This window comes from Gallus gallus, chromosome 2, assembly GCF_016699485.2.
Source record: "Gallus gallus isolate bGalGal1 chromosome 2, bGalGal1.mat.broiler.GRCg7b, whole genome shotgun sequence".
Classification (NCBI taxonomy): domain Eukaryota; kingdom Metazoa; phylum Chordata; class Aves; order Galliformes; family Phasianidae; genus Gallus; species Gallus gallus.
In genome coordinates, this window is record NC_052533.1 from 85,484,774 (window position 1) to 85,510,630 (window position 25,857).

The 25,857-nt window shown below is 41.8% G+C and overlaps 1 protein-coding gene and 2 long non-coding RNA genes across 6 annotated transcripts in view; 1 reads left to right on the forward strand and 2 right to left on the reverse strand.

Moving 5' to 3' along the window:
- Positions 1-12,045, reverse strand: part of LPCAT1 (lysophosphatidylcholine acyltransferase 1) — a 59,296-nt gene extending 47,251 nt beyond the window's left edge. For 3 of the 4 annotated variants that reach the window (XR_006936417.1, XM_419059.7, XM_004935171.4), the window contains exons 1-3: positions 11,605-12,021; positions 4,575-4,717; positions 2,992-3,206 (exon numbers count right to left, since the gene is read on the reverse strand). Coding sequence is in view for 3 of the 4 variants with exons in the window: in XM_419059.7 (XP_419059.4) it covers positions 2,992-3,206; positions 4,575-4,717; positions 11,605-12,006 (760 nt within the window). In the remaining variant the exon portion in view is untranslated. Of the gene's footprint in view, positions 1-2,991; positions 3,207-4,574; positions 4,718-11,604 lie in introns of all 4 variants that reach the window. The other variant, XM_025147778.3, reaches the window with a different exon arrangement.
- Positions 11,954-21,513, forward strand: LOC121109622. The gene is made up of 2 exons (XR_005857380.2): positions 11,954-15,360; positions 16,282-21,513. It is a non-coding gene; the product is annotated as an uncharacterized LOC121109622 (long non-coding RNA).
- The window catches only part of LOC121109621, a 36,057-nt gene continuing 24,644 nt past the window's right edge, over positions 14,445-25,857 (reverse strand). The window contains exons 2-3 of the long non-coding RNA XR_005857379.2: positions 15,131-24,396; positions 14,445-14,910 (exon numbers count right to left, since the gene is read on the reverse strand). This is a non-coding gene — a long non-coding RNA (uncharacterized LOC121109621). The remainder of the gene's footprint in view (positions 14,911-15,130; positions 24,397-25,857) is intronic.

Genomic DNA, 25,857 nt, shown 5'->3' on the forward strand with positions numbered 1-25,857 from the left:
TGGCTTGGAAGGGAATTTTCAAGACCATCTTGTCCCTGCCCATGGCAGAGGATTGGACATTTTTCCACTACATGGAGTCACTCAAAACCCCATCCAATCTGACTTGGAACACTTTCAACGATTGGGCAACCACAGCTTCTCTGAGCAACCAGTTCCAGTACTTCACCACCATCATTAAAGTGCTCTTCCTTATATTCAATCCAAATCTACCCTCTTTCAATTTGAAATAATTACTCCCTGTCCTGCCACTACAGGTCACGGTAAATAGCTTTTCTCCATCTTTCCTATAAACCTCCTTAAAGTACAGAAAGGCCACAATGAGGTCTCCTCAGAGCCTTTTCTTCTCCAGGCTGAATAAGCCCAGATCTCTCTGCCTCTTTTCAAAGGATTGCTTTTCCAGGCCTCTGATAATTTTCATGGCCTTTCTCTGGACTTGCTCTAACAGGTCAATATCTTTCCCATACAGAGGATGCCAGAGCTGGATAAAGGATTTCAGGTGAGTACTCTGGACATGCAGATCCTCTCCAGAGAGCTTAACCCACTACATGCGTATCAAGTGGGTGATTTTCTTCACTTGTACTACTCACTAACTGAAGAGTTCGTAACTCTGTTAGAGCAAGAAAAGACTTTTGTTTGTTTTCTTTTCCTAAAAAGAAGGTAGTCACCTGAAGAAGCCATGAGTTAACTCTGATTCTTAAGCTGCGTTACGTGGCTCAGGAGAATTGCCTTCAAGTTAAAAAGCAGTAAAACAGTCATACACAAACACTCGTTGAATACTTTCAATCCCATTAAAAAAGCTTTTAATCGTCTGGACTAAAATTGTCAGTGGATCAAAAGATTAATATTCTATGACTGGCAAGGAAAGGGTACAATACAGGCAGCTTGCCCATTCAAGTACTTCTGGAAACAATCCCAGTAACCCATTAGCATTCTGATCTTTCCATGCCTGCTACACCACCTGATCCTTCTAATAAACACTGATAACAGTGTCATTACATTATTTACTACATATTTGCAGAAGACATCCATAGATGTTTCAATGCAGATCATCTCTTCACCCAAAGTCCTTACTCTTGGAGATTACCTTAAATTTACTCTGTTGCTTCATTTGTCACATTCTGAGAAGTCAGCTCATAATTAAATGGATGTACTTTATTCAAAACTTCTCAGAAAATTCCAAGTGACTGTTAACAATCCTCAGTTAAGAGACAGCAAGATTAGCATTATCAGTGGCTGACTCCAAAACTCCACTAGAGCTAGTATGGGAAGTTCATAAGATTTATAAAACTGAAGAACACAAAAACCAATTATTCATTAAGAAATTCAAGGTGAGTGTCTGAAGAGTTGACAGTTTACCAAGAAATATAGAAAAAATGGCCACATTTTCAGAGTGTAAAAGGCCCAGCAGTATGGGGCTTTTTTAACTTATTTTTGTAGAGAAGTATAAATAACATTAGAATTAAATACAAGATCAAAGAAGGAAAGGATGAGCAGAGGCTACTGAGCCACAGAAAACATCCTTCAAGCAATATATATAAATATAAAAATAACAACCTCACTCTGCTAGGAAATTTTCACTAAAATTTAAGCCAATCATTAGCGACTCCTTACTGCTCTTTTAAGGTCCATTTCCTTTAACATCACAAATTACTGTAATTAATATTGCTCATACAAAAGTATTTTTTAAAGGAAAGGGTTTTTTGAACTCTGAATCCCAGTTACGACTTCTGCCACGCTTAGTTTCCATGGCACTTTTCTGAACACTTCATAATGGATTACATCAATTCTGTGGCTGCACAATGTAAAATAAATGCAGCTATACAGGAGAAATACACTAATTTAATTGTGCTATATATTCCAGTAATATTCCATCAAATCTCTATATAAAGCTTTCTCATTTTTGTTTTTTTTCCTTTTGCAACTGTTTTCGCTCACACGAAAAAAATCAAGTGAATAGTTTTTAAAATTGATTGCAGTAAGTCTCAGACTTTTAACTGAACCTTTACCTTAAAATTAGATTAAGTATATAAGAAGCAGTTTGAACTTCTCAGTGTGCGTTATCTGTGCTACATCCAAAGTAACTGCAATCTCTGTATCCCTCTAGCTGCTCCTCTAAGCTTTCCACAGGTCTCCACTGAATCTAATGTCAAGCAGCAATTATGGCATTCTGCTGAATACCATTCTTCCACTTCATCATATGTCAGTATCAGAACATGACCTGGAGTTACGTCACTTAGACTAAGTCCTCCAAAGAGTCCAGTTAAAAGTAAAGAAGAGCTCCATATGGGCCAATTTATTTTGCTGAGCAAGCAAGTAGTAATCAGTCAACTGAAGCAGCTGAGAAAAAAAGATAAACCTATCCTTGCCCCTAAATCCCAGTTCACCCTGGACACCTGTGTACTGTACAGCAGTGTCAACATACCATCTCACAACAATAACTTCTTTCAATACTGGACATTGGAATTTCAGGGGGTTTTTTTGTTTGTTTCACACTATGCTTGTTTATATATATTTTTGAAAACACATGCCTATGTTATTTTTGTTCAAAGCTTCTTTTAACTTTTACACAGACCTTTCACTGCCAAAAGCTTTTACTAAACTCCTATTAGTAGGATATTCCAGGAAACTGAGATACAGCTACAATTCTGGCCTGAGATTTACTTGATGCAGAAGCACATTACCAAGAAGCTCCCTACACGAAGCTTCCAGATGTAACCACTCAGAAACATGACTGACAGATGCTGATTTAAAACACATTCTTGAAACCACATTGTCCAATGACATTTGAGGATGTCAACACAAACAGCCCAATTCCATTTAGTTGCAACGGAACTCAAAACTTTTGTTAAGGCGTTCGTGCTTACACATCTCTAGTCAAAGGCCATAGTAAAGTTTTTCCTTTGTGTTTCAAGCCTTCTCATCCCAAACTAGTGAAGTTACTAAACAATTATTTTTTCTTTAAAAATTAATAACGATTGTCTACCAACTTACTTCCCCAAACAGGAATATCTTTGCTTTCTGCTTTCATCACGATGGAGGCGAAGGTCATAGTTACTGGAATGGCATCAAAGTAAGAAGAATGGGGAGCCACAGTTAATATTGCTGCTTCTGCTGGCAATGCTCGCCTGCCTTTTACATTTATCCAGTGGAATCCACCAGCAAGCCACATCATTCTCATGATAGCTTTCAGCAAAATATCCACTATCCTAAAAAGAGTTAAAAATAACAGTTACACTTCTACAGGGATACTCTGAAATAATGAAAAAAACCATTATATAAGAACTATTAGCATGATAAAATACAGACAGGATATACACTGCTTAAATATGAACACTGTGAACACTTATTTTCTTCCTGTGTAAGTTTAATAGCATTTTCAAGGTAAGGTACCATTCAATTTTATTTCATTCCTGAACGTTAATATTTCCAAATCATAATAACATGGACATTTATTTTATCTCTAAATTAATTTTCATTTGGGCTGAGCCTGTTGAGTTTCTTTTATACAATATCTAATAACGCTTTCTGGTAATACCAAAATATCCCACTAAACTGATCCCACCCCCCAAAAAATACTATTAAAACACTGCTAGAATGCATCAACCCTGATTCCCTGGGTTCAAGTTTACCCAAAAAGCCACTGCAGCAGCAAAGGGCAGAGATTCTCAAACAGGAGGATGCACACAGAATATATCTGGGAGCTCTGAAAATATTTCACTTTCTTCCCTCTTTCCCCATCATCTCTTAAAGGGTATTCTTTACTGCTAGGTAGTCATGAAGAAGGAAACATTCACTTTGAACCAACAGGGTGCAAAACCTAACCTCCACAGACTATTATCCTCACATGCATAAAGGCTGAAAATAACTATACGCAAGACTGAAGGCAGTCCATTATTCCTTCAGTCATTATGCCAAATTCATTCCAAATTAAATGAAAAGTGACATGCTTCTGCAGTTCTCAGCCTCCTTCCCTCCCGTGGTACAAAATGCAATCAACTTCCCTCACTCTAGTGCCAGCTCACACATTTAATGTTCTTTACAGGAGAAGTGGTACACTACTCCTCCCTTGCTTCTTAAGCTGCAGTTTTCATGGATGGGTGAACACCACCTTACATTACACCTTAATTAGCATTCCAATACCAACACAAGCACAGCCTTATTAATGAGCACCAAAGCATGGGACAAGCCCTCAGAGAATCAACAAGTTTTGTCAATTCATTACAGAGTAGGAAACAATGGAGTGAAACAGTTTAAAATAACAGAATATGAAATATGGGCACATTTCATAGTGTCAATCTTCTTAACATTATGGAAGTAATGGAAATTGAAGGATATCACAATGAAGATTCATACTACGTCTTCTATAATGGTAAGAGGCGAGCAATTAGCTATTTTCCTCCTGTAATTCTTGAGCCATTTGGTAAATCAAACATTTTTAGGGTGTTCTGTTAGGTATTTTTTGTCTCCTAACTTAAGAAAATATGCAAATACTGTTTATATTTTTATTTTGAAAAAGGAAAAGCAGGTTTGTGAGACCTGCACTACATCAGTACTGTGCTACATCAGTGACTCACTTTCGCCACCAGGAGAGGGGCTTTTCAAGCTCTTGCTCATCACATCCCATTGAAGCAATGAATGCAAAAGGCCAGGCCAGCAACATCATAAAAGCAGCAAAGAAGAGTCGGATAGGAAATAGAGTCAAGGTCATGAAGGCAATCTGGAAAAACCAAAACAAGTGAGTTAATCTAATGCAATTTTAGACTGCAAGAAACAGTAATTCCTATAAACTGCATTTTTAAATAACAAATACCTAACATTAAAAAACAGCAGAACGTGCTTCAAATCCAATCAAACATTTGTAATGTATATGCGCAACAACTTTGTATTCACAGATCTGAAATAGTCGAACTACTCTTAAAAACTACCAGTCACCTCTCTGCACTTCTTCAGATCCAATGTTTGTTAGCTACTACATCCGCATCCTTTTTCCTCTCTGCAGCATCGCATTAAGTAAATATTTAGCATGGGTGTATTGTAAATCTTACTGAATTGTTGTAGAGTCAGCCCATCAGAACAGTGATGTGCACTTCTTCAGCAAGGTGCATTCACATGGCAATACAGTCCAACCCGGAAAGCTTTTCCAGGATAGAGCAGATATCAGCTCCTCTGTAGGATATTCTCATAACCAGAAAGTGTGGGGAATGCTGTACAGAAATGCCCCTAGATAAACATCCAAAAACACATACAATTGTCTGCTCCAGATCAGTGATAATAGGCATAACCCCCTGGAAAAGCAGAGATTTTGAACAAGTTGTCTTCTTCCAGAAGCCACAGCGAACCCAGTTGCTTCTACACCTTCTCCCACCTTCCTAGTTATCAGATCCCAACCAGCTAGTCCTCTGCCTTCAACTTTGGTGCAAAACACATCGTGTTGGAACTTCTCTCATGTTCTTTTGTAGAATTCTCCTGAATGTAGGGCCTTTCTGAAGCTGTCTGGAACCACCTTACAGAAAACACAACTCAGCAACCATTTGTGTAATGATCAACCTGTTAGAAGAAACAGCTGCAGGTGCCAAAAATCCCATCCTTCTCAAAGGACTGAATAAAAGCAAGTGGAGGAATGGCTTCAGTTGACTGGCTAAGGGAAAGAGTGGAAATCATAAACTGTTTGATTGCAGACTGGGTAGTACCAATGCTCCTCTAGCTATACAGAGGAAGCTAGCATCTTGTCCATCTCCTGCTATGAAATGATAGAGGCAACATGTGAAGAAAGAATTCCAAAGGAAATATGCTATACATTCACAGGTGACTCAGATGTCATAGAAAAGTACCTCTCCATATCATAATAGCTCAGCAAGAATGAGAAACGAGCCATAAGGTACTGTCTCATATTGTGCTTAATCTGATGCATGTCCAGGCTGTTGTGGAAAGCATCACTCATATTCTCCTTGCCTCCCATGATGCAGACTCACCGTGGAGCTCAGTTTTCCGTTGACCAGTTCACAGTTCTCACTTCCCAAAACAGCTCACTAAACAATAGCTGCACAGAACTTTAGATCTAGGGTAGAGGTAGGGAACACACAGCAGCAAAAAAAAAAAAACAACAACCTTAAGCTCCCAGCTTCCAAGGTAGCCCACTCACTTTAGCGAGATTTTGCAATAACGGTTCAGACTGTGTAATGTCAATAAGAATACAGATGCTATAAAGTATTGGATGATCAATAAGTATAAAGAGTTCAGCTTAGTAAGATTATCACATCGGAAAAGATAATCATAAATAAATGAAAGTGCTCACCAGTGTTGTAGGCTCACAAGAAACTCCACAAGGAGCAATCTCGAGAGAGAGATCCTTCCCCAGTGGCAGTCAGCCCTTAAATGGGGTGTAGGAGAGGTGGAGCCAGGCTCCATCCCTTCTGGTCACACTGCTGAATTGCCTTCACCTGTGCTCCCATGGCTGACTCAGTGCTTGCCTCAGGTGGTCAATCAGAGGTTCAGGCCATGATTCAACAGTTCCCATACAGACTGGCTCCATCACCTCATAACTCAAAACACGATTCCAGTTTCAAGGTGGATGACTTTAGCTTGCCACATCAGAGGAACATTTTCTTTTCCTTGGATATGATATTTTCCCCAAATAGAACAGTTCAACTTCCTAAAGTGGCAGTGGTCAGAATAGCCCACAGATAAGACTAACACTTCTGATAGCAGTGAGCAATTAAGCCACCTCAGCTGTTTAATAAAGCTTCACTCAGACTGTGGGGAAAAAGGGGAAGAAATAGATGAGCACAAAGAAACAGAAGAGTTCTAGCAGCTGCATGAGAAGAAAAAATGACAAGCAAAATCTGAATTTGCAAATGAGGTTAGATGAGGAGAATGAGAAACACAGACGCAAGTATCGATTTGAAGCAATAAGAAAAAAAGGCTAGAGACAACCAAGGGTTCAAACGCTTCAGGAGACTCAAAAAAACTCAGAAAATAGGGGAGTATTTATCTGCAAACTGGAAAAAAGAGAGCAGCTGCCTCCCAGGTTCCTTAGAAGGGAAGGACCAGCTGTGGAGAAAAAAGAGGAAAATGCAGGTGAGGACACAGTTCCCTGAGATTTATATCCTCTCCCTTCCACTCCTCCAAGGCTCCTCCTACAACAGGGCAGTTGACTGACTTACAGCAACCTATACAGTCATTTGTATCTGTGCAGCATCTTTTGTACCATGATCGCTTCAGAGCCACACAGCAGAAGAGAAGCAGCTGTTGCATCCACGAGATCTTGAACAACGTCACAAATGTATGGAAAAGGTCTCTTGGTCTTCTGTGTTTGGAAAGAGCAGTGATGGAATGAGCAAGCAAGCAGCAGTTCCATGTACCCACTGTGACCCTTGCTCTTTTTTCTTTTTTAAGCAGGTAGCAGTGAAATACCTGTCAGCATAAGAAGTTTGCTAGGAGAGAGAGAAGGACTACATTTGGCCCCTGAAGAAGGTTTGGAACCAGGAAGGACACAAGCATTTGCAAAATAGTTCAGCATACATTCAGACATCCTCCTGGGTTAAGAAAGTTTCAGTCCCTTAAAACCTGGGAAGCTCCTATCCCTGCTGGTTGTTGTCAGAGATCAGAATGAAGGAGACATGCTGCATTCCTGGCCTGGCTTTGTATAGCTATCTTAGTTTCAGAGTGTCTGGTCTTACACAGCGATCGTTACCTCTACATATTCAACATGCTCACCTACACAGACATATTTGTTATTAATATTATGAATTCTCTTAAGTATCATTCACATGCATCTAAAAACACAGATATTTATGTTTTAAAGAAAACTCAAGATCCATCTGGATCTTTATGTTAGGAGGCACAGCTCATGACCAATTCTTTTTTGCTACAGCTCAATTAATGTATTTTATTCTGAAGGATTCCAGTTAGTTTTTTAACAAGTTGAGAGGTGTGTTGTGGGAGTCCCATGGGCAGCAGAAAGGAAGAGGGTGGTCTTAAAGCTGGTAGAAGAAGGCTGCCTGAGAGAGTGGATTCTGCCCTTCAGTCACAAAGCTCCAGTCTGATGTAAGGTACGTCTCTTTAAAGTGAAAAGGTATCGCATGTGTTCCTTGTTCAGAAGCCCCGCATTCTGATTGAGTATGAATTCAAAATGAAGGTATCAAATACAAACTTACATCCTTAGTAGGTTCTATCAACCTTTAGGTCCTATGTGTCTAAGCACCAAGCCTGAGAATCAGAGCTAACTTCCTTTTTATGACTGTCTCAGTTTCCTGTCTCTTGAACGTCAACATCATACCTCTCATGAAAGAGCTGAAAGAGATGCATCTTTGAAATTAACAATACAATGAGAATCATCTTCAAGTAGCTTCTTCACAAAAAAATCTCCACGACCTCCTGCAAAGTAACAACCAAAGGAAAACAGAGCAGTGAACTGCGTGTTTAACATAAAGAGGCTCTGATTGTTTTTTCTTTTTTAATGTGTCAGAGACTACATCTTGCCCCACACTTTTTCACTAAATCTCTAAAATCCATCTCAACAAGGATGGCACCAAAGGAGTGAGAAATTTATCCTTCAACAGTTCTCTTACCACCTGCTTTCCCACTCTGAAAGTTCCCTGATTGACATATTTATGGAGATAATAACAGGAGTAGATATTTTCACGTGTGACTAAGCCAACCTAACTGATCGCTACTGCTAAAGAGGGTGGTCCTGCTCACTCTCCCCTTGGGTCAGTTCTAGCACTTATCTGAGCTTGCAGCGAGCCAATGCAGCTCATTAAACTGAAGAAAAGCAACCCCAGCAAAAGAAAAGAGAAACAATCAGACCACAGAAAAACACAACAGTCTGCTGTTTTAATGAGCCAAATCGGCTCACCAAGACACCAGAGAAACATCAGCACTGGTGCAATAAAGGCCAGAAATACTGGAAGCAAGAAAGATGGCACCAGATTGTGTTTTTAAGCAGCAGGAAAATAAAGCTACAAATGCCCTGTGACAGCTTCAGTATGCTTCTGCCCATTCTGTACAGCTAACTAGGAACAGAAGTTCTGAATTACAAGATACCTGTCCAGAGCATGTTCGGATGAATGAAACTTGTGGTTAATGAAGCCATGTCTGTCTACCTTTCTTCCAGAAAGAATCTTTTCCTTATAGTATTGAAAATAAAACACATAGCTTCAGAAATTATTCCACTGTTATCCTCAGATTAGAGCTAAATAACCATAATTTCTACAGGAAGTATGACACGCAATGTTTGTACTCCCAGTTTTTATATACAGCCAATAAAGAGATGTGAAGAATTTCTTAGCTCTCAAATGGATTATTTTTTGTTGCTGTTCCTCTTTGTGGTTGTTTGGTCCATTTATTTTCCACTTCTTCATTCCCAGTCTCCGGCTGAGATGTTTTAAGATGCATTTACTTTGATTTGCATTAAAAAGCAAAAAAGTTAATCCAACCTCTTGCAGAGCACAGGATGAGGTGGCAGTGAAGATAAATGAGCTATTGGACAGGCCATCAGCAACAGGCAACGCTCCTTCAGACAAAGCAGTCTTGTCTCCCAGTCCTCTTTCCCCGCCACGAAACCTTTCCGTGACACCTCCAGTCCCCACACATTCCTGGCCTTCCCTGGTTAGGCTGTGCAGACCCAGAACTCAGCCCTATTAGATTCACAGGGCTGACAGAGAAACCTGTGGCACAGTCTGTGCCTCCAGCTGAACAGGAAGTGAGTTCAGCTGTAATACTTCATGTTGAACTCTTAGTGACAGGCCAGGACTGTGCAGAGGAGAATGAACGCTGCTGTAATTGACTGTGAAGGAGCCTCCCTGTGCAAGAAGCCTCCTTTTCTGGGAGAGCAGCGTTTCACGCAAGTGGAATAGTTTCACAGCTCTCCTTTAGCGACTTCTAACTCAAGCATAACCATTTTCTTAATTAAAAAAAAGAAAAAAAAAGGTTAGGAGAGAATCGTTACAGCAAAGAAGAAACTCTGTCATAGTTCTGTATGTTAGATTGCGTGTTTCTTCCTCACATAGAAATGCAGAAATAAGGTTACGAGGAAGTCCAAGTTAAATAACTTTGTACCACTGTACACCCATAACATTCACTTTAAAAGCAAAACCGAGCCACGCTTTGATGAAGCTGTTCCTTTGGTCTGCACACTGCAAAAGACTACAGAGCTTTAAACACAGATTACAGCTTTCATTGGAAATAAACCTTTGAAACCCAGTGGCAAAGCTCACATATGATACAGATGTCCAGAGCAGCCTACACAGGAGGGAGGTATGCTCTACAAGCGGTCACTGAGTTGAAGTGGCTGAAGATGTGTTATCACAAACAGATCAACGGTGTCAGTAGCTCATACCAGACTGGAAATACTATGAAACTGCTGCTCTGCCCTCCTGACTGTCCTTCTAAAATTCCGTGTGAGTAAACAAGTAGACAGTAGCATTAGAAAGATACACTGACAATGCAAATAAAACACTGTTATTGTTATAATGAGATACAATCAGAACGCACGTGATCGCATGCTATCTTCGCTTCCTTCTGCTCCCTTTAAGACTTCTGCCTCATTAATTACACAGAAACCATGGCATAAGGAATCAGACAGGGTTACACTGAAATCATTACAACCTCGTGATTTATTGAAGAAGCTCCGGGTATAAACTGAATGAGACAAATGACATAAATCTCTCCATTCCTGTTCGAACAATTTATCAGTAACCACTGAATTCAGCCTCGGTCCATCTCTCACTGGGAAACTCAATTAAAAAACAAGTGAGGATCTTTTCCACTGGAGTCTGCTACGAATTCCTTGGCTGTCAGGTACTTCACGCGGGGCACATTCCAACGTTTTGTAAATCAGGCCATATGTGTCTTGTCTTGAGAGCCCAGAAAACAATCAGCCAAAGCAACAATGAACACCAATCCAAACAGAAATTAAATTAAGGTTGGCTCCAAAGAGCCTTGACGTGACAGGTTCTAGAGTAGCAGATCTTAATTTCCGCGTTGATGGGCACTGTAGGCTTCAGACTCCCAAAACAACAGCTTTAAATGAACGTTCCTCAAGTACTACCGCGATCGAAGCAACACAGACGGCCGGTCCCTATCCGAGGAGCCCTTCGCGGCGTTCCTCCACCCAGGCAGTGACCCAGATCTTGCCAAAAGCCCCCCACAGGGCCGCCCACCCCCCGCTCACTCTGCGGGGCGGCGGCAAATGCGGGTGGGGGTTCCCATTCGCGCCGCCGCTTCCACACCGATTCCCGCCGCCACCCGCACAGCGCGCAAACCGCGCCGCCGGCGCTATTTACGCGGGGCCAAACTTCAGAGCGGCGGGATCCTTCTGTGCGCATCCCTCTGCTTGACAATGGGGGAGAGCGCGTCCAGGGGAGCGCTCCCCCACATCCCCTCGTTTAGGAAAAAAATAATAATAATAACGATGATTAAAAAAAAAAAAATCGAGGAGCGGAGAGGAGAAGCGGCGGGGAAGTGAAGGAAGGCGCACCCCCGCGCCCACTCCTCACGGCCTCGCCCCCACCCGGCTCCGCGCACCCCACCGCCCCCTCACAGAGCCGCCCCCGCCCGCCGCCCAGCTCACGTCGCGGTGGGGCCGGGCCCGCGCGCCCCCACCTTGGTTTTCTCCAGGGGGCTGAAGCGCAGCTGGTGCACGAAGGGGCTCCGCGGCGGCGGCCCGCGCTCTCGGCTGCCGGCCACGCAGCATCCCCGGCCGCGGCTGCTCAGCTTCATGGCGGGGAAGGGCCGCGAGGAGAGAGGAAGAGAGAAGGGACAGAGCGAGGGCACTGCGCGGCGACCGCTGCTCCGCAGGCGGCGGCGGCGGCGGGCAGCAGCGGCGGCGGCGGCTCGCTCCCCGCTAGGCGCCGGCCCCCGCCCTCCCGGGGGCGCGCATGCGCCCTGCGCGCCGGCTACAGCTGCTCGGCCGGCGCCGGTTTCCGCGTCGGTTGGGAGGATGCGGGGGGGGGGGGCGGGAAAGGGGGGGGCGAGGCGGGGGCGTGCGCCTTCCCCTCGCCTCATGCCGTCGCCCGCAGTGGTGGTTACACTCCTCACAGTGCCCTCCCGCCCCTGGGAACGGGGCTAAGGCCGCCCCGCCCCTCAGGCGGCATGGGCGGGGGGGGCAACGGCCGGGGACCTCGCGTGGGGCCCAGGCCGAGGGGCTGCACCTCGGGCGGACCCGGTGCCCTCCTGCCCCGTGTGTGTGGTGCCGCGGGCTGTAGGAAAGCTTTCTGCTCGGCACAGAGGGACAGAGTCTCGGAAAACGGGAAGAAAGGGATAAGGGTGATCCCTCTGAGGTGAAGGCGGTTCTTCCATGCTGGCAGTAACGGAACGGGAGTGCGGTAGCGTGGGGCCAGCGTCACCCCACCTAGGAGCAGCACAAGGCATCAGGAGGTGCTTCCAGATCTACTGTGGACCTTTTGCACCAAGCAAGCTTGGGCTGTTTTTTCATTTTCTTTTCCTCTCCTCTCATTTGTCCCTCGGATCTTGAAAGAGTCGGATAAGGAAGTAGCTAAGGTTGGATCTTAATCTCAAGAACTTCCTTTATATTTCATAAAGCGCTGGTGTTGAGCCAGATTTCAAGAAATCCAGCAGGGTGTCCGACACAGCCCTTCGCTGTTAACTCCACAAATCAAACAGTACGAAAGATAGTAAGGCATCTGATACAGAAACATTTATCAACTCTGTTAGTGTTGATCATCTCACAGGTGTTACAAAACAATGATGGCCTTATTCAGTGATGTTTACACATAAAGGCGTAAAAGTAACTACAAATCTGTAATGCCTCTGCTGTTTGTAATCATTAATCTTAGAAGTGCAAACCGGTCCCTAAGTCCTATGATCAATGTCTTGTCACCTCCAGAAGCCTGACTTGGTGATCCTTATGGGCCCCTTCGAACTGGGGATATTCTATGTGCATTTCTGATGGTCAATGCTGTATCTGCAGTATCATTTAAATGTGTTACACAGACGGTTATTTACTTTTGAAAGATCAGGAAAGTTGTCAAAGTTTAGCCATCGCGATGTGGGAGTTTCCCAGTGCCTTTCAAAGATTTGTACCAAAGATCAAAAAACCCCTTGCTGTTAATGAGATCTGTGGAGGTGCTAAACTGTTACCTGGTGAACTGCTGTGAGAGCAACTGCAGCCTCATCTGGTCTGCCTAGTAAAATTAACACTTTCAAGCAGATTGTACAGTCAAATGCATGTGTATTTCCAAGCACTATATGCCATGCTTCTGAAATGAGAGCCTGTGTCTTGGAAAAGATTGTCTAAAAGTTTCAGACAAACTTACAGATAAGGTCCCAGCACAGGATGTCTGATATGACTGTTGGATGTACTAATGGGATTTGTATACAGTAAATCAATTTACATGTGTATGAATGAGTAATACTAGAGGAACATGTGTAGCTTTGACATTAAAGGTGTTGTGTAAGAAAATTCCCCCAGGAATGGGAGGAGCTGAGCATGAACCCTAGCACAGGGGCAGTCTCATAGTAGGGCTTGAATAGAGAAGGCAGGCTTGGGGTCTGCAAGCACACCAACTTGGCATATAGTAAACAGGAGGATGGACGGTGGACTGGCAGGACAGAATAAAGCATGCTTATCTGACAGTACTCCTTTCTGTACAGTGAACTGGAAAGCTTGCCTGGATCCTTTCAGAGATGCATGATGAAACTTGCTCCTGGATGGTTATTATATGACCCTGAGAAAACGGGGCTAAGACTGTGCAAGTGTGCATAAAAAAAGAGCAGTATTTTAATAATGCGTATACTGGTTTGCAGAAGTTGGATTTAGGCGGTTAGTTGTTCCATAGCCCAAACACTTAGTCAATAAGAAATATCATTTTTTTTGTTCTTCTGAATTAATTAGATGATTGAATGAAGTGTGTCTATAGTATTGAGGTCTGATTGCTACTTTTTGTGCAAATCACAAAAGAGCCCTAACCATGATGTTGCTGTCAAGGCACTCGTGTTATATAGCTCATCTAATAAGGACTTACAAGGACATAGGAAGAGGTGACCAATTTATTGCAGGATTTATGGAACCTACCTTGCTTCACAGGAGGAGAAAATGTGTAATACATTATGTTGGATGTAAGTGTATTATGATACAATTGGAAAAGGAAATGTTGAAGCTGACTATCATGAGAATAAATTGCGGTAAGCTCTCAAATAATCTCCTCAGGGAAACTGTGGAACCTGAAACTATTGAAATGAGATTGCACAAACATCTAAGTGCCATTCTACCCCAGTGCACAAAAGCTCTAATTGGTCCTTTCTGTCACTCATTCAGATGATTTATAGGGAGCTGTGCAAACAAGATGACTCACATATAAAAAGCACACAAATATTCATTATGAAATATGCCTCTGTGAACCCTGAAGTTGGAATATTCAATATTTAACAGCTGAAGTGGCTTTCTCTAAAATATATCAAATAAATGTTCATAAAAGAGCAAATATGTTGATCACCACTAAACTTTATTTAAAAATAATAATATAATTTCACTCCCAGAAAAAGTCCTTGCTTTGATTCTTAAGATGGTCCTTGACTTTAATGGCCATTTGGTAAAATCAGCTGATAAATATTCAAGCACTCTTCTATTACACCTCCACCCTCGAAACGTTTTTACAGTTGATTTCACATATTCAGTTTGTTTTTCTTTACAGTTTTTTTTTCTTATTTTTACCTCATGATTCCTCATGCAAATATATTCAACTTTAAATCTAAAGGGAGATTCAAAATATATTTGAAAACCGATGTATTCTGTGAAAAGAAAAATCAAATATATTAATGTGTCATTACTAGCAGTAATACAGATTTTGTAACGATAATGTGCTCATGTTTTTCTTCTGATCTGTGAGGCAGTGTAGAATCCACCTGGCTTTCTTGAATCAATGAAGAATGCAGGACCTAGTGGCAGATCTGTGGGAAGAACAGCGATTTCTTGTTTTGATAGTGCTGTATAGTCTTATATTTGTCAGCCTGAAGAAATTAGAAGAATTTGTGACCAAGAAAAAAAAGCCCCAACCCCTTCCCTATCCCACCCTCCAAAAACAAACAAGCAAAAAAAACCAACCCAAAAGATCAGATCTACTTCTAGAATTATTAGGAAATGTAATTTAAGAAATAATTGTTCACTTACTTTGACATGTGTTCTCCATCTCAAGATTCCCAGTGTTGGTTTCAGTGATTGAGAACAAACTCATCGGTTCCCATGAGATGAAGTCTTCTGAGAGCTGAAGCAGAGGCAGACACACTAAGTGCCACAGAGCCTTTTCCAGGCACTAAGCAGTCCACATTCAGTGCATACGTCTTGAGATCTTGAAAAATTAGAGGCCTGGACAACTACCAACCACATGAATTTTAACAAGAGTAAGTGCCAGATTCTGCACCTGGAATGGGGCAACCCTGGGTGTATGTACAGACTGGTGAATGAGAGGCTGGAGAGCAGTCCTGCAGGAAGGGATCTGGGGGTTGAAGAAAGTTGAATCTGAATCAGAAGTGTGCCCTGTCAGCCAAAAGGGCCAATGGTACCCTGGGGTGCATCAGGCCTGGCACTGCCAGCAGGGTGAGGGAAGGGACTGTCTCACTCTGCTTTGTGCTGGTGCAACCTCAACTTTGAGCACTGTGTGCAGTTTTGGGCGCTATGATATAAGAGGGATTTAAAACTATTTGAGAGTCTTCAAAGAAGGGCTACAAAGATGGTGAAGGGTCTAAAGGGCAAGAGGTATTAGGAGTCATTGAGGTCACATGGTTGGCTCAGCCCAGAGAGTAGGAGACAGAGACAGAGAGGCAGGCGCTGATCTCTGATGACTGCAAGAGAACACATGGATCTGTGTCAGGGGACAGTCAGATTGCATGTTAGGAAAACTTTCTTCACTGAGAAAGTGGTCAGGCTTTCTGGAATAGGCTCCCCAGGGCACCAAGCCTACCAGAGCTCAAGAAATGTTTGAAGAACACTCTCAGACATAGGATTTGAAATTTTGGCAAGTCTATATGGAGCCTGGAACTGGACTCAGTAATGCTTGTGTGTCTCTTCCAACTCAAGATATTCTATGGTTCCATGATGCTATGATAAATCCTGCTCCTGTATGCCACAGGAGACACTGTTAAGAAGGTGACTGAGCCCAGGGAACACTTTCTGCTGATTCCATCCTTCACCAGTTAATGGAAAGAAAGTTGGGGCAACTGTAGCCTTGTTCAACATTTTCAAAAGTCCAAGACTGTGATGCAAATTGCTCTGGGGTGTGAGATCTGCATCTCACTTGATTACTTTCCATTGTGTGTTCACAGCATGTCTTAGCCTGGACTTCAATACGCTGTTCATACAGAGGAGGAAACATTGGCGTTCAATAAATGGTTTGGTCAATAAAACTTCATGAGTTTCATTTAGAAACAAAAAGAAGACTGAAAGAACAGGGTGTGGCAAATGCAACTGGTATTGCACTGGATGATGATTAGGCCATCCAGGGATGAAGTCTGTGAGAGACTGAGAAGGAGATGCCATAATTACTCAAGAGCATCCACATCTTATTTTATTCCTCCCTCTGGTTCTTAGACTGTATTTCATTAAATTCAATAAACAAGCAGTTCATTTAAGTGCTGCATTTCAGTAGTGGCAGCAGTGATGTGAAAGTCAAGGAAGTTCTGGACAGCCGTACACAGCTGTCACACCATGAAATGAGGAGTGTCTCAATCAGCTCATCTGTGAGAATCAGTGGATTGTGACCAGGGAATAACAGCTTCAGTGCACTGGAAACGATGGTGGCAATGGTGGAATATCACAGAGTTTGTGCTACATGGGTTCCACAAATGCTCACGCAGGAAAAGAGGGAACACAGTATGCAAGTTCCTCAGGACCTATTGAACTGATATGAGGCTGAAGATGACAGTTTCCCGGATCTCATCATTGCCAGTGATGAGCTGTGGTGTCTCATCTCAAAACGGCAGTCCATAAAGTAACAACATATGAATTCCCCATTACAGAAAAAGTTCCAGATGCAGCCCTCAGTGGATAAAATGATGTGCACTGCCTGTTGGGATAAAAAACTAGTGATCCTACTGTATTTTCTGGAACCCAGACAAACCATCGACTGATCACTACATTGCAACACTGATTAAGCTGAAGGCCTAAATTTCCAGTCAGTTTGAAGAAGAATACAGCCTTTCTCTTGCAACACAATAAGCTCAGGCTCCCTACCAGTTTGAAAATCTGTACATTGCCAGTCTTGGCTGGTCTGTTCTTCCACACCCTTTGCATAGTCTGGATTTGGCACCTTCTGACATCCATCTGTTTGAGCTGATGAAAAATAAACTGTGTGGGCAACATTTTCCTAACAATAATGCCATTATAGCAGCTGTGAAGCAGTGGGTCACCTCTAATGGTGCAGATTTTTTTGAGCACAGAGTGGAGGCTCTTGTTCATCACTGGTGAAAATACGTATTTAATGGTGTTGACTACGTTGAAAAATCATGTTTTGTAACTGAGAATTTGCTTTATCATATAATAGTGTTATTGTGCTCTTTGTATCAGTTGTAGAGTCCATAGAAATATATAGGAAGCATCATTTTTGGAGCAATGTATGTAGATGGCCACACACGCATGGTATATGAAGGTGAAAATATAGTGCAAATAATGTGTACCGGGTACAAATTAAAGCAGCAAATATTTTCATTGCTGAACTGTACTTGTAGACTTCTACATCTATGTTCATTACTTTTTCACCTTCATACTTCTCCCTCTTCTTTCTCTGAATATCTCAGCTGAAACTCTCACAGTATGTTTCTAGTCCTAACAGGAAAGAGCAGTTATAACCAAAGAAAACAGTCTCTGTCACTAACAGAAGACAATCTTGCAAGGTAGGGAATGAAATCCTGAAATTATTTTCTGTATCTTTTCTGGTATGTGTGTTGTTAGCACGTAGAATATGCATGCTCATCAAATTCTATTCTTGAAAGAAGCAATTTTCCTCAGTTCGTACTGAAAACCTATGCCCAACTATACAGCAGCAAAAGCTCCGTAATATTATTGTGGTAATTTCTGCAAGTCCGAATACTAAGTACCAAGTCAACATTTTCCATATTCCAGGTCATATTATATAAATTGCATAAGAACATCTTAAGCTTTCTGCAGACTTTACACTTATGCCATTGTGCAAATACGAAAATATCTTATGAAAATATGTTTTGAATTCCAGCACGTTTGAACTTTTAGTTTACACATGTTTTTTTTCCACATACTTCCTCTGATTTCTCATTTCTAAGTTGCAGTATGTATTTACAGAGGCTTTGTATTAGGCAACCTTTATTTAGAAAGCACTAGGTTGGCATTATTCAGGAGATAAGTGAAGCGGTATCGAAAAGATTTATTTTAGGAAGCTTTGTGCATTATTTGAATAATGAAATAGTGGGAAAAATAATTTTGGATGTTTCTGGTAAGGTGCATCAAATTCATATAAATGAATTCACTAGAAGCAGCGTAGGTAAATTTATTACCGTGATCCAATCACATCAAATACCACTTTGAACAATCACATGAAATGCTTCACTTAATTTTTCTGAGGTAGTAAAGTCTATTATTTAATATGTTTTAAATATTTATTTACTGCAAGACAGTAGCAGTGGTTAAATAGGCAAAACATAACATACAAACATTTTATGGTTTTGGAAATGCAAACAGGATGAGCTGCCAAGAGATCCCTGGGCAAGAACGTCCAGACCCAATCTGTTGCCTTCAGAGGCACAGTATTACGGGAGGCAAAAGCACAGCCTGTAGTAAAAATGAGACCATATGGGACTCATAGTAGCAACAGTGGCTTTATGCCCAGCTCATGCCCCTGCCCTGGCAGCTGCAGCCCTCAAATGAGACAGGGCAAGGCAGAATCAGGCAACCACATCTTTCTTACTTGTGTACCTAGCCCCACTCTGCTGGGAGAAGAGGGAGGCAAAGCAAGTACGTAAGTTGGAGCGAGAGAAAAAGAAGGCGAATATATGTCATGTGTATATATATAAAGAGAATGGGGAGGTATATATGTATACAGAATGGGGATACACTGACCTCTCTCCAAACACAGATGGATGCACAGGTCTTCCCTGGGGTCAGTGAAATCCAGGGATCAAGCAAGTAAAAATATTACATATGGCTGTGCAACAATTTGGCTTCCACAAATAAGACCAACAAAGGGCTGCACATGTTTATGTGCTGGTCAGGGTAACCCAGAGGCCAGGCAGGGTGCAGGGAGAGCAGACGGCATAGCCAGAAGCACAGAGTAAGACGATAAAGAACTGCCAAATACAGATATGTTGCTTCAGGATGCGTCATCAGCTGTGTCATCCTGTGGAATAACCCATCTAAATCTAAGCATATTAAGTTCTCCACTGAGTTTATTAATGTGGGCTAACACCATCTGTTTGCGGACACAGCGCATTATATCTCTCATTAACATGATACAGTAGTTAAATTTAGGCTCTTGGATGAGCTGAGTATCATTTAACTGTTCTTACTCATGCTCTGAATGATTCCTAGGCATTGGAGAATTGAGTGGTTAATTAATATGGTTGATTGTACTTAACTTTGCTACAGCTTTTCTTAAATTCACCATTAAAAAGACAATTCTTTGAACAGAACATTTTTCACTAGGGTAACATTTAAATGCAAATGTTTTGCAGCAGTAAGCCATGATGAAAGACAATAAAGGATGGCAAAACAGAATGTATTAATTTAATGTGAAAATTAAAATTCTATCAAGTAGTAGTAATTACTTTGAATGCCTTTTTCTATACTGTTCTTGTACTCAGATTTTAACACTTTCTTATTGGCTTTTGCCAGAAGGTAATTGATTTTTTATGTCGGTTATGTAAGGTATAAAAAGATGGCACCAGGTATCCACTTAACCTCTTAGCAGGAGCTCTCTATTATCAGCTCCTATCTTGTAGTGTGCTGATACTGGCTTGCTCAGGCTGTTTTCCCAGAGTTTTGGAGATTTGGAAATGACTAGTGAAAAGGAAATAATTAAACGTTCAAAGGCTTCCTTTCAGGTAATCATATGTCTCTGGCTAGAAGTTTTTAGCAAAAATAGGCATCTTTCTAGACAGAAAATGAAATTAATGCCGAAGTCACTGTCTGAGATTTGGGGCATAAGTTGTAGAAATCAGCCTAGACAGTTGTGTAGTGGTTTGTTTGAATGGCCATTGCTCCAGAAGTGGTGGGCTTTACATCTCTGGCTAAGAAGTTAAAATAATGAACTGCACAGGAGGCATGCCAGTGGCTAGAGACTCTGGAAATGGTCACAGTCAGCATCGGAGAGAAGAAGCAAAACATGACAGGAGCTGAGCAGAGATGTAATTCAGGGCTCAACTGCCCTAAAAGTCTAAAGTTCTGTATCAGTAGTATCAGTGAGCCTGTTTCCACATGAAGCATTTGTTAAGTCAGCAAATTACAATAACTTAAAAAAGGCATTTCTCAGAAGACAGCCACCTTCACTGTAAATAATTCCCCCCTCTCATTTTTTAACTGCTTGCCAGGATTCTTCAGAGAATGGGGGAAAAATTTGTTTCTGTAACTTTTCCTCTTTTTTGCCATCAGTTTTCTGCCTTCTGCCATCTGATACAATGAAGAGAATCTTCCATACTGCTATTCCCAAAGCAAGCCATGAAAGAAGCCACAGAATGCATGGGGGAAACACTGCTGGCTTAACACTTGCCGTAGTGATGAATACTAAATTCCTAGCCATTGGTTTGTTTTTCAGGATGCAAAAATTATGACTTGATAGCATCCCACTTAAGCAGAAGCTTTACAACTTCATCACATATATAAAAGTATATTATACAGTTATAGTTCCTAGAATCATAGAATCACAGAACATCCTGAGTTGGAAGAGACCCATGAGAATCACTGAGTCCAACTGGCTCCACACAGGACAACTCAAAAATCAGGCCATATGGCTGAGAGCTTTGCCCAAATGCTTCTTCAACTCCAGCAAGCGTGCGGCTGTAACCACTGCCCTGGAGAGCCTGTTCCAGTTCCCCAACACATACTGGAGAAGAACCTTCTCCTGATATTCAACCCAATCCTCCTCTGGGTATCAGGAAAAGGTTTTTCAAATATATTCATGCACACACATGCATACACCGTATTTTCAGTTCTTGGTCAAGTACTGTACAGGAACTGGCTAAATATACTAGAGACCACAGACGAAACCTGCAGGTTTTTTTTTCCCTTGTGAAAGCTTCAGGCCAAGTGATCTGTGGTATCTTGTGTTCTTCCATGTACCTCCAAATATATCTTACGCAGGCATGATGCTGTTCACTCAGTACTGCTGTTAGTGTTATTTCCTGATAGAAGAGTATCAACTGCATCGTATTTTGCAATAAAAACACAATGAAAAGTTTTACAACAGACATTTGGGCTTTTTTCAGTATATTTTGTTAGCCAGTCTTTATATAATGCAACTTTTAATTGTAAGCCACAGAATGAACAACTTTTGGTTTCAAACTTTTTTCTTCAGAGGCTGATATTTTTTTTTACACACAAAAATCCAATGATTGGATGGACAGAATTTGTTGTTTGTTTTTTTGTTGTTGTTGTACCAAATTCAACGAGTTTCATAATTCTTGGTATTTCTAGCTGTCTCCTTGCTTCCATGTGATTTCCAGAGTGCTTACAGATAGGTAGCACAAACAGATAGCTGGATCTCAACAGTCTTCACCTAGTGCCATTTAACTTGGGGCAGAGTAATTGGCATCAAAGAACAAAGCAGCTGAATTCTTCATCTGAATGTAAAAACACTCAGAAATTGGTCATGCCAGAAAGTTGTAAAAGCAGTGTCCATCTGCCATTCCTCGATAAATTTCAGGTAAAGAATTGCAGTTCACTGTCAGCAATCACTGAAGAGACTGAACGCTTGTTTATGTTGGTGTAGTGGTCACACATCTTCAGGCCTGGGAGAGGCTGCGGAACCATTGAGAGTACCTTCACATTCAGGCAAGGATGATAATCTTGTGCTGTGTTTTCATCACAGGCTGCTCAGAGCAGGATGAGTTAATCCAACAGGTATCTGTCTGATGGAAGAGGACACCACAGAGAGCGTGACAGCTCTGTTGGCAATGAAGGCATAAGGTCTTCTGTTGTGGAACACCCCCATCAATTACAGCCTTTCACAGAGGGGACATCTTCCTTCTACACATCTTGCTCACCCACAACAGGCTAAATGAATCTATCAGCCTCAACCTCAAATTTCTTTATTTTTCCATTAGTACAAGCTCCTAGTGCAAAGGTCAGCCATTTTTCTCTTCTAGTAAAGTAATTATTAAAAGGACTGGCAACAGAGAGAAGCAGAAAACAAACTGCTTTTCCCTGTGAAGAATGATAAACCAGTCTTACTGTATGTATGGACTTCACTGTAACTGGCAAACAACAGTGAAGTATTTTTTTGTGTGTGAATAAACCCAATATGTTGGGTGCATGAATCCTACCAGCAGCCCACATGGGTATGTGCTATTTCGAGATACACTACAAAAGGAGGTATCACTCCTGCATGATGCGTGCTACTGTCAGAACAACTGATTTATCAACAGCAATTGTGAATGCTCATCTTCCAGATGTCAGAGGGAAATCTCACACCCTGAAGAGAAATATCACTGAAGGGAACCATAGCTGCAGACTTAAGGCAGAAGTTTGGTGGTACTGACAGATACTGGTTTGTTCCACCAACCAGTGCTAGCTGTGTAACATCAGAGAACAGTTCTTGGAAAAAAAAAGCCCCTTTTCTTTGGATGACTCCATATAGAACTGTCTTCTCAGTTGTAGCTCCTTACACATCGCAGATCTATGCTGCTGGCCCTTCAGATAACTGCATAACCTGAGTTGTACAGCAGCTCTGGCCAGTTTTCTTTCTGTATGCCTGAAAAAGCTCAGGACAATTGTGGCACATATGCACAGTTGGTAGCTGTGTGCACCACACTGTAAGCCTGGTGCTTTCAGTGAATGCCTGGTTTTCTTGTAATGCCTTCTTGTTCTGCATCAGCCTGCCCAGTGCAATGTCCCAGGAACTGTCTGTACACACACTGTACAGTTCTTCGTGCACCCAGTAAGTGTGAGGCATCCCCAAGTGCACGTGAACAAACTCTTTTTGTTCCACAGATAACATTTTGGACACGCTATGTCTGTATGTTTTGTCCTCTACTGATTCTTACCTTTCTTTTCACATTTTGGGACTTGGTGCTGCTTAAGCACTTTTAAACTGGATAGATTTGGACTCCTTGAGTCTCTCACTGGGAGATGCTCTTTCCTAAATTTGATCATTTTTGCAGCTTGTCTCTGAAATGTCTCCAGTATTTAAACATCTGTCTTAAACTGATGCTGGTAATAGGTTATTTGACAAAAAAAACTTCTCCCCTACTCAAGTGAAAAGGAGTACATGGGAAGATTAATCAGATTTTATCCAAAGATATCAATACATTTATCTTCAGTCTTCCCTACAATGTCTGCTAAAGGAATAACAAAAGCATCTCTTCGGAGCGTTGTTTAGGGGAAAGTGATGTTTTGTTTGTTTATTAGCAGAAATGAAGCTGGTAACTCCTCATGGCACCAGTGAATCATAGAATCACAAGGTTGGAAAGGACCTATAGATCATCTAGTCCAATCGTCCTCCCATTACCCTTGCTACCACAAGCTACTAAACCATATCTCGTAGCTCCTCATCCAGACGCCTCTTGAACTCTGCCAGGGATGGCGACTCCACCACCTCCCTGGGCAGGCCATTCCAGCGCCTGACCACTCTCTGAGAGAAAAAGTTTTTCCTTATGTCTAATCTAAATCTCCTCTGGTACAACTTGTGGCCATTTCCTTGGGTCCTGTTTGTTGCCTGGGAGAAGAGGCTGAAACGCTCCTCATCACAACTTCCCTTCAGGAAGTTGTAGAGTGTAATAAGTTCTCCTCTGAGCCTTCTCTTCTCCAGACTAAGAAATCCCAGTTCCCTCAGCTGCTCCTCATAAGATCTATGCTCCAGACCCCTCACCAGTTTCGTTGCCTTTCTCTGGACACATTCCAGGGCCTCAATGTCTTTCTTGTAGTAGAGGAGGTAAAAAGCACTGCAACGTGAACGAAGAAGAGCAGATAAAGAACTGCAGAAGATGTTTGTATATAAGAAGGTGTTTCTTCATGAACCTGCATTGGCTGGGCAGAAGACATCTCAGAGGCATCTTCCAGGCTCTGCGCAGTTCTGCAGCTGAATGGCAACATGGGACGGTTGGCCATATCCTGCCATGGGAAGGCTGGAATGTAGGTTCAGTGTGTTTGTGCCTGGCAGCAAAGGCTGGTGGGCATGAAGACAGCAAGGCCAAGACATGGTGCCAGCTTTCAGCCAGGGAGATGGGCTGATGGATATTGGGAGGAGATTCTGTAGGAAGCTGAGAATGAAATAGAAAAAAATTATTCATGAGTTCTTAGGAGACATGAGGAAAGAGCAAAATAAGTACAGCCTAGGGCTATGGTAGGTGAGTTGTGATCTGCAAGAAGCCACTTCGCACATGGGGGTTCCCATGGCTGTGAGACAGTTTGATCCTCCCGTTGCATTACATACATTCATCCATTTATGCCCTTTTTTTTAAGTCTAGTACACCATCTAGTGGCAACCTATGCTGGCCCAGAAAAGAATACAAACCTTGCTTCCAAAGGAAGGTAGATTTTCACAGAAGTGTAAACACAGTCTCGTCTCTGTTTACAAACACGAGAGAATAGTTTTAGTGTAGACCCATAAATAAAATGAAATTTAAAAAGTTTTTTAGTCCATCCCCATTCTTATCTAGCCACTATTGCTATCTTCTTTTTTTTCTGGCCAACAAAAATTGCTGTATATCCTTCTTTATAGTCCTTTCTTTTTAAATGCTGTGGATTTCCCCACTGCTACACTTAATGTTTGGTGTTTTCACCTCCACATTACAGTACTCAGTGCCCTAACCTACTGCCTTACATTCAACTTATGTGCCTGAGAATGTCTGAGCTAGGACAGAAGGGTGCAGAACAGTCTGGTATAAATGTAAAGAGTCTATATTTGGTGAAAACTCAGCACAAGAGAAGACCATAATAGGAAATGCAAATCATCTATAGAGAGAAATGTTTATCCTTTAAATTCCTATGCTTACATAGAAATAGCTGTAGAAGAATTCTATATTAAACTGTCAAAGATACTTTGTAAGATATGTATTTTTTAACACTTCATGAGTAAAATTTTGCACTGAGTTGTAGATAAATATAAATAAATGAACTGCTTTAAGCTGGGAAAGACTTGTATGGATGTATGAGAGGGAATATAGTATCTTCTCCACGTTTTTACTGTCTTCTCATAGTGTGCCAAGTAGATAGCTTTCAATGAGGGCACCAAGTGGCAAGTTTAAAGTAAGAAAGACAAAGTGCCTCTATACACAGCTTACACACTAATTTTAGAATTCATTGCTCTACTGTCACAAGATGTCACAAAGACCAGGAACATGTTAAAAAATGAATTAGGCCTATTTTTGGAGAGTAGGTCTGGCAATGGCTGTTGTACACAGCAATTCAGCTGCAGTCTTGGGCTTGGAAGCATCCCATCTGCCAGAGACTGGAGGCTGGTGGGACTGATCAGGGTTAAGATCAGTGGAGTGGCTAGGTTGGCACAGATCATGGCGATCAAGCCCACTAAACCATCTTCAACAATGTCCAAAAGCAGGTGGCTTGGGAGCAACAAAAGCAAATATATAAAATAGTCCTCTTTTGGAATTTCCCCAGTCAAGAATACTTCTTAGGACTGCTGTAGTATCTTTTATAGCATCCAGGGGAAGTTTTAAGTATTTTTGCAGCTTGCACTTGAGTCTCAATGGACTTGCAGTACT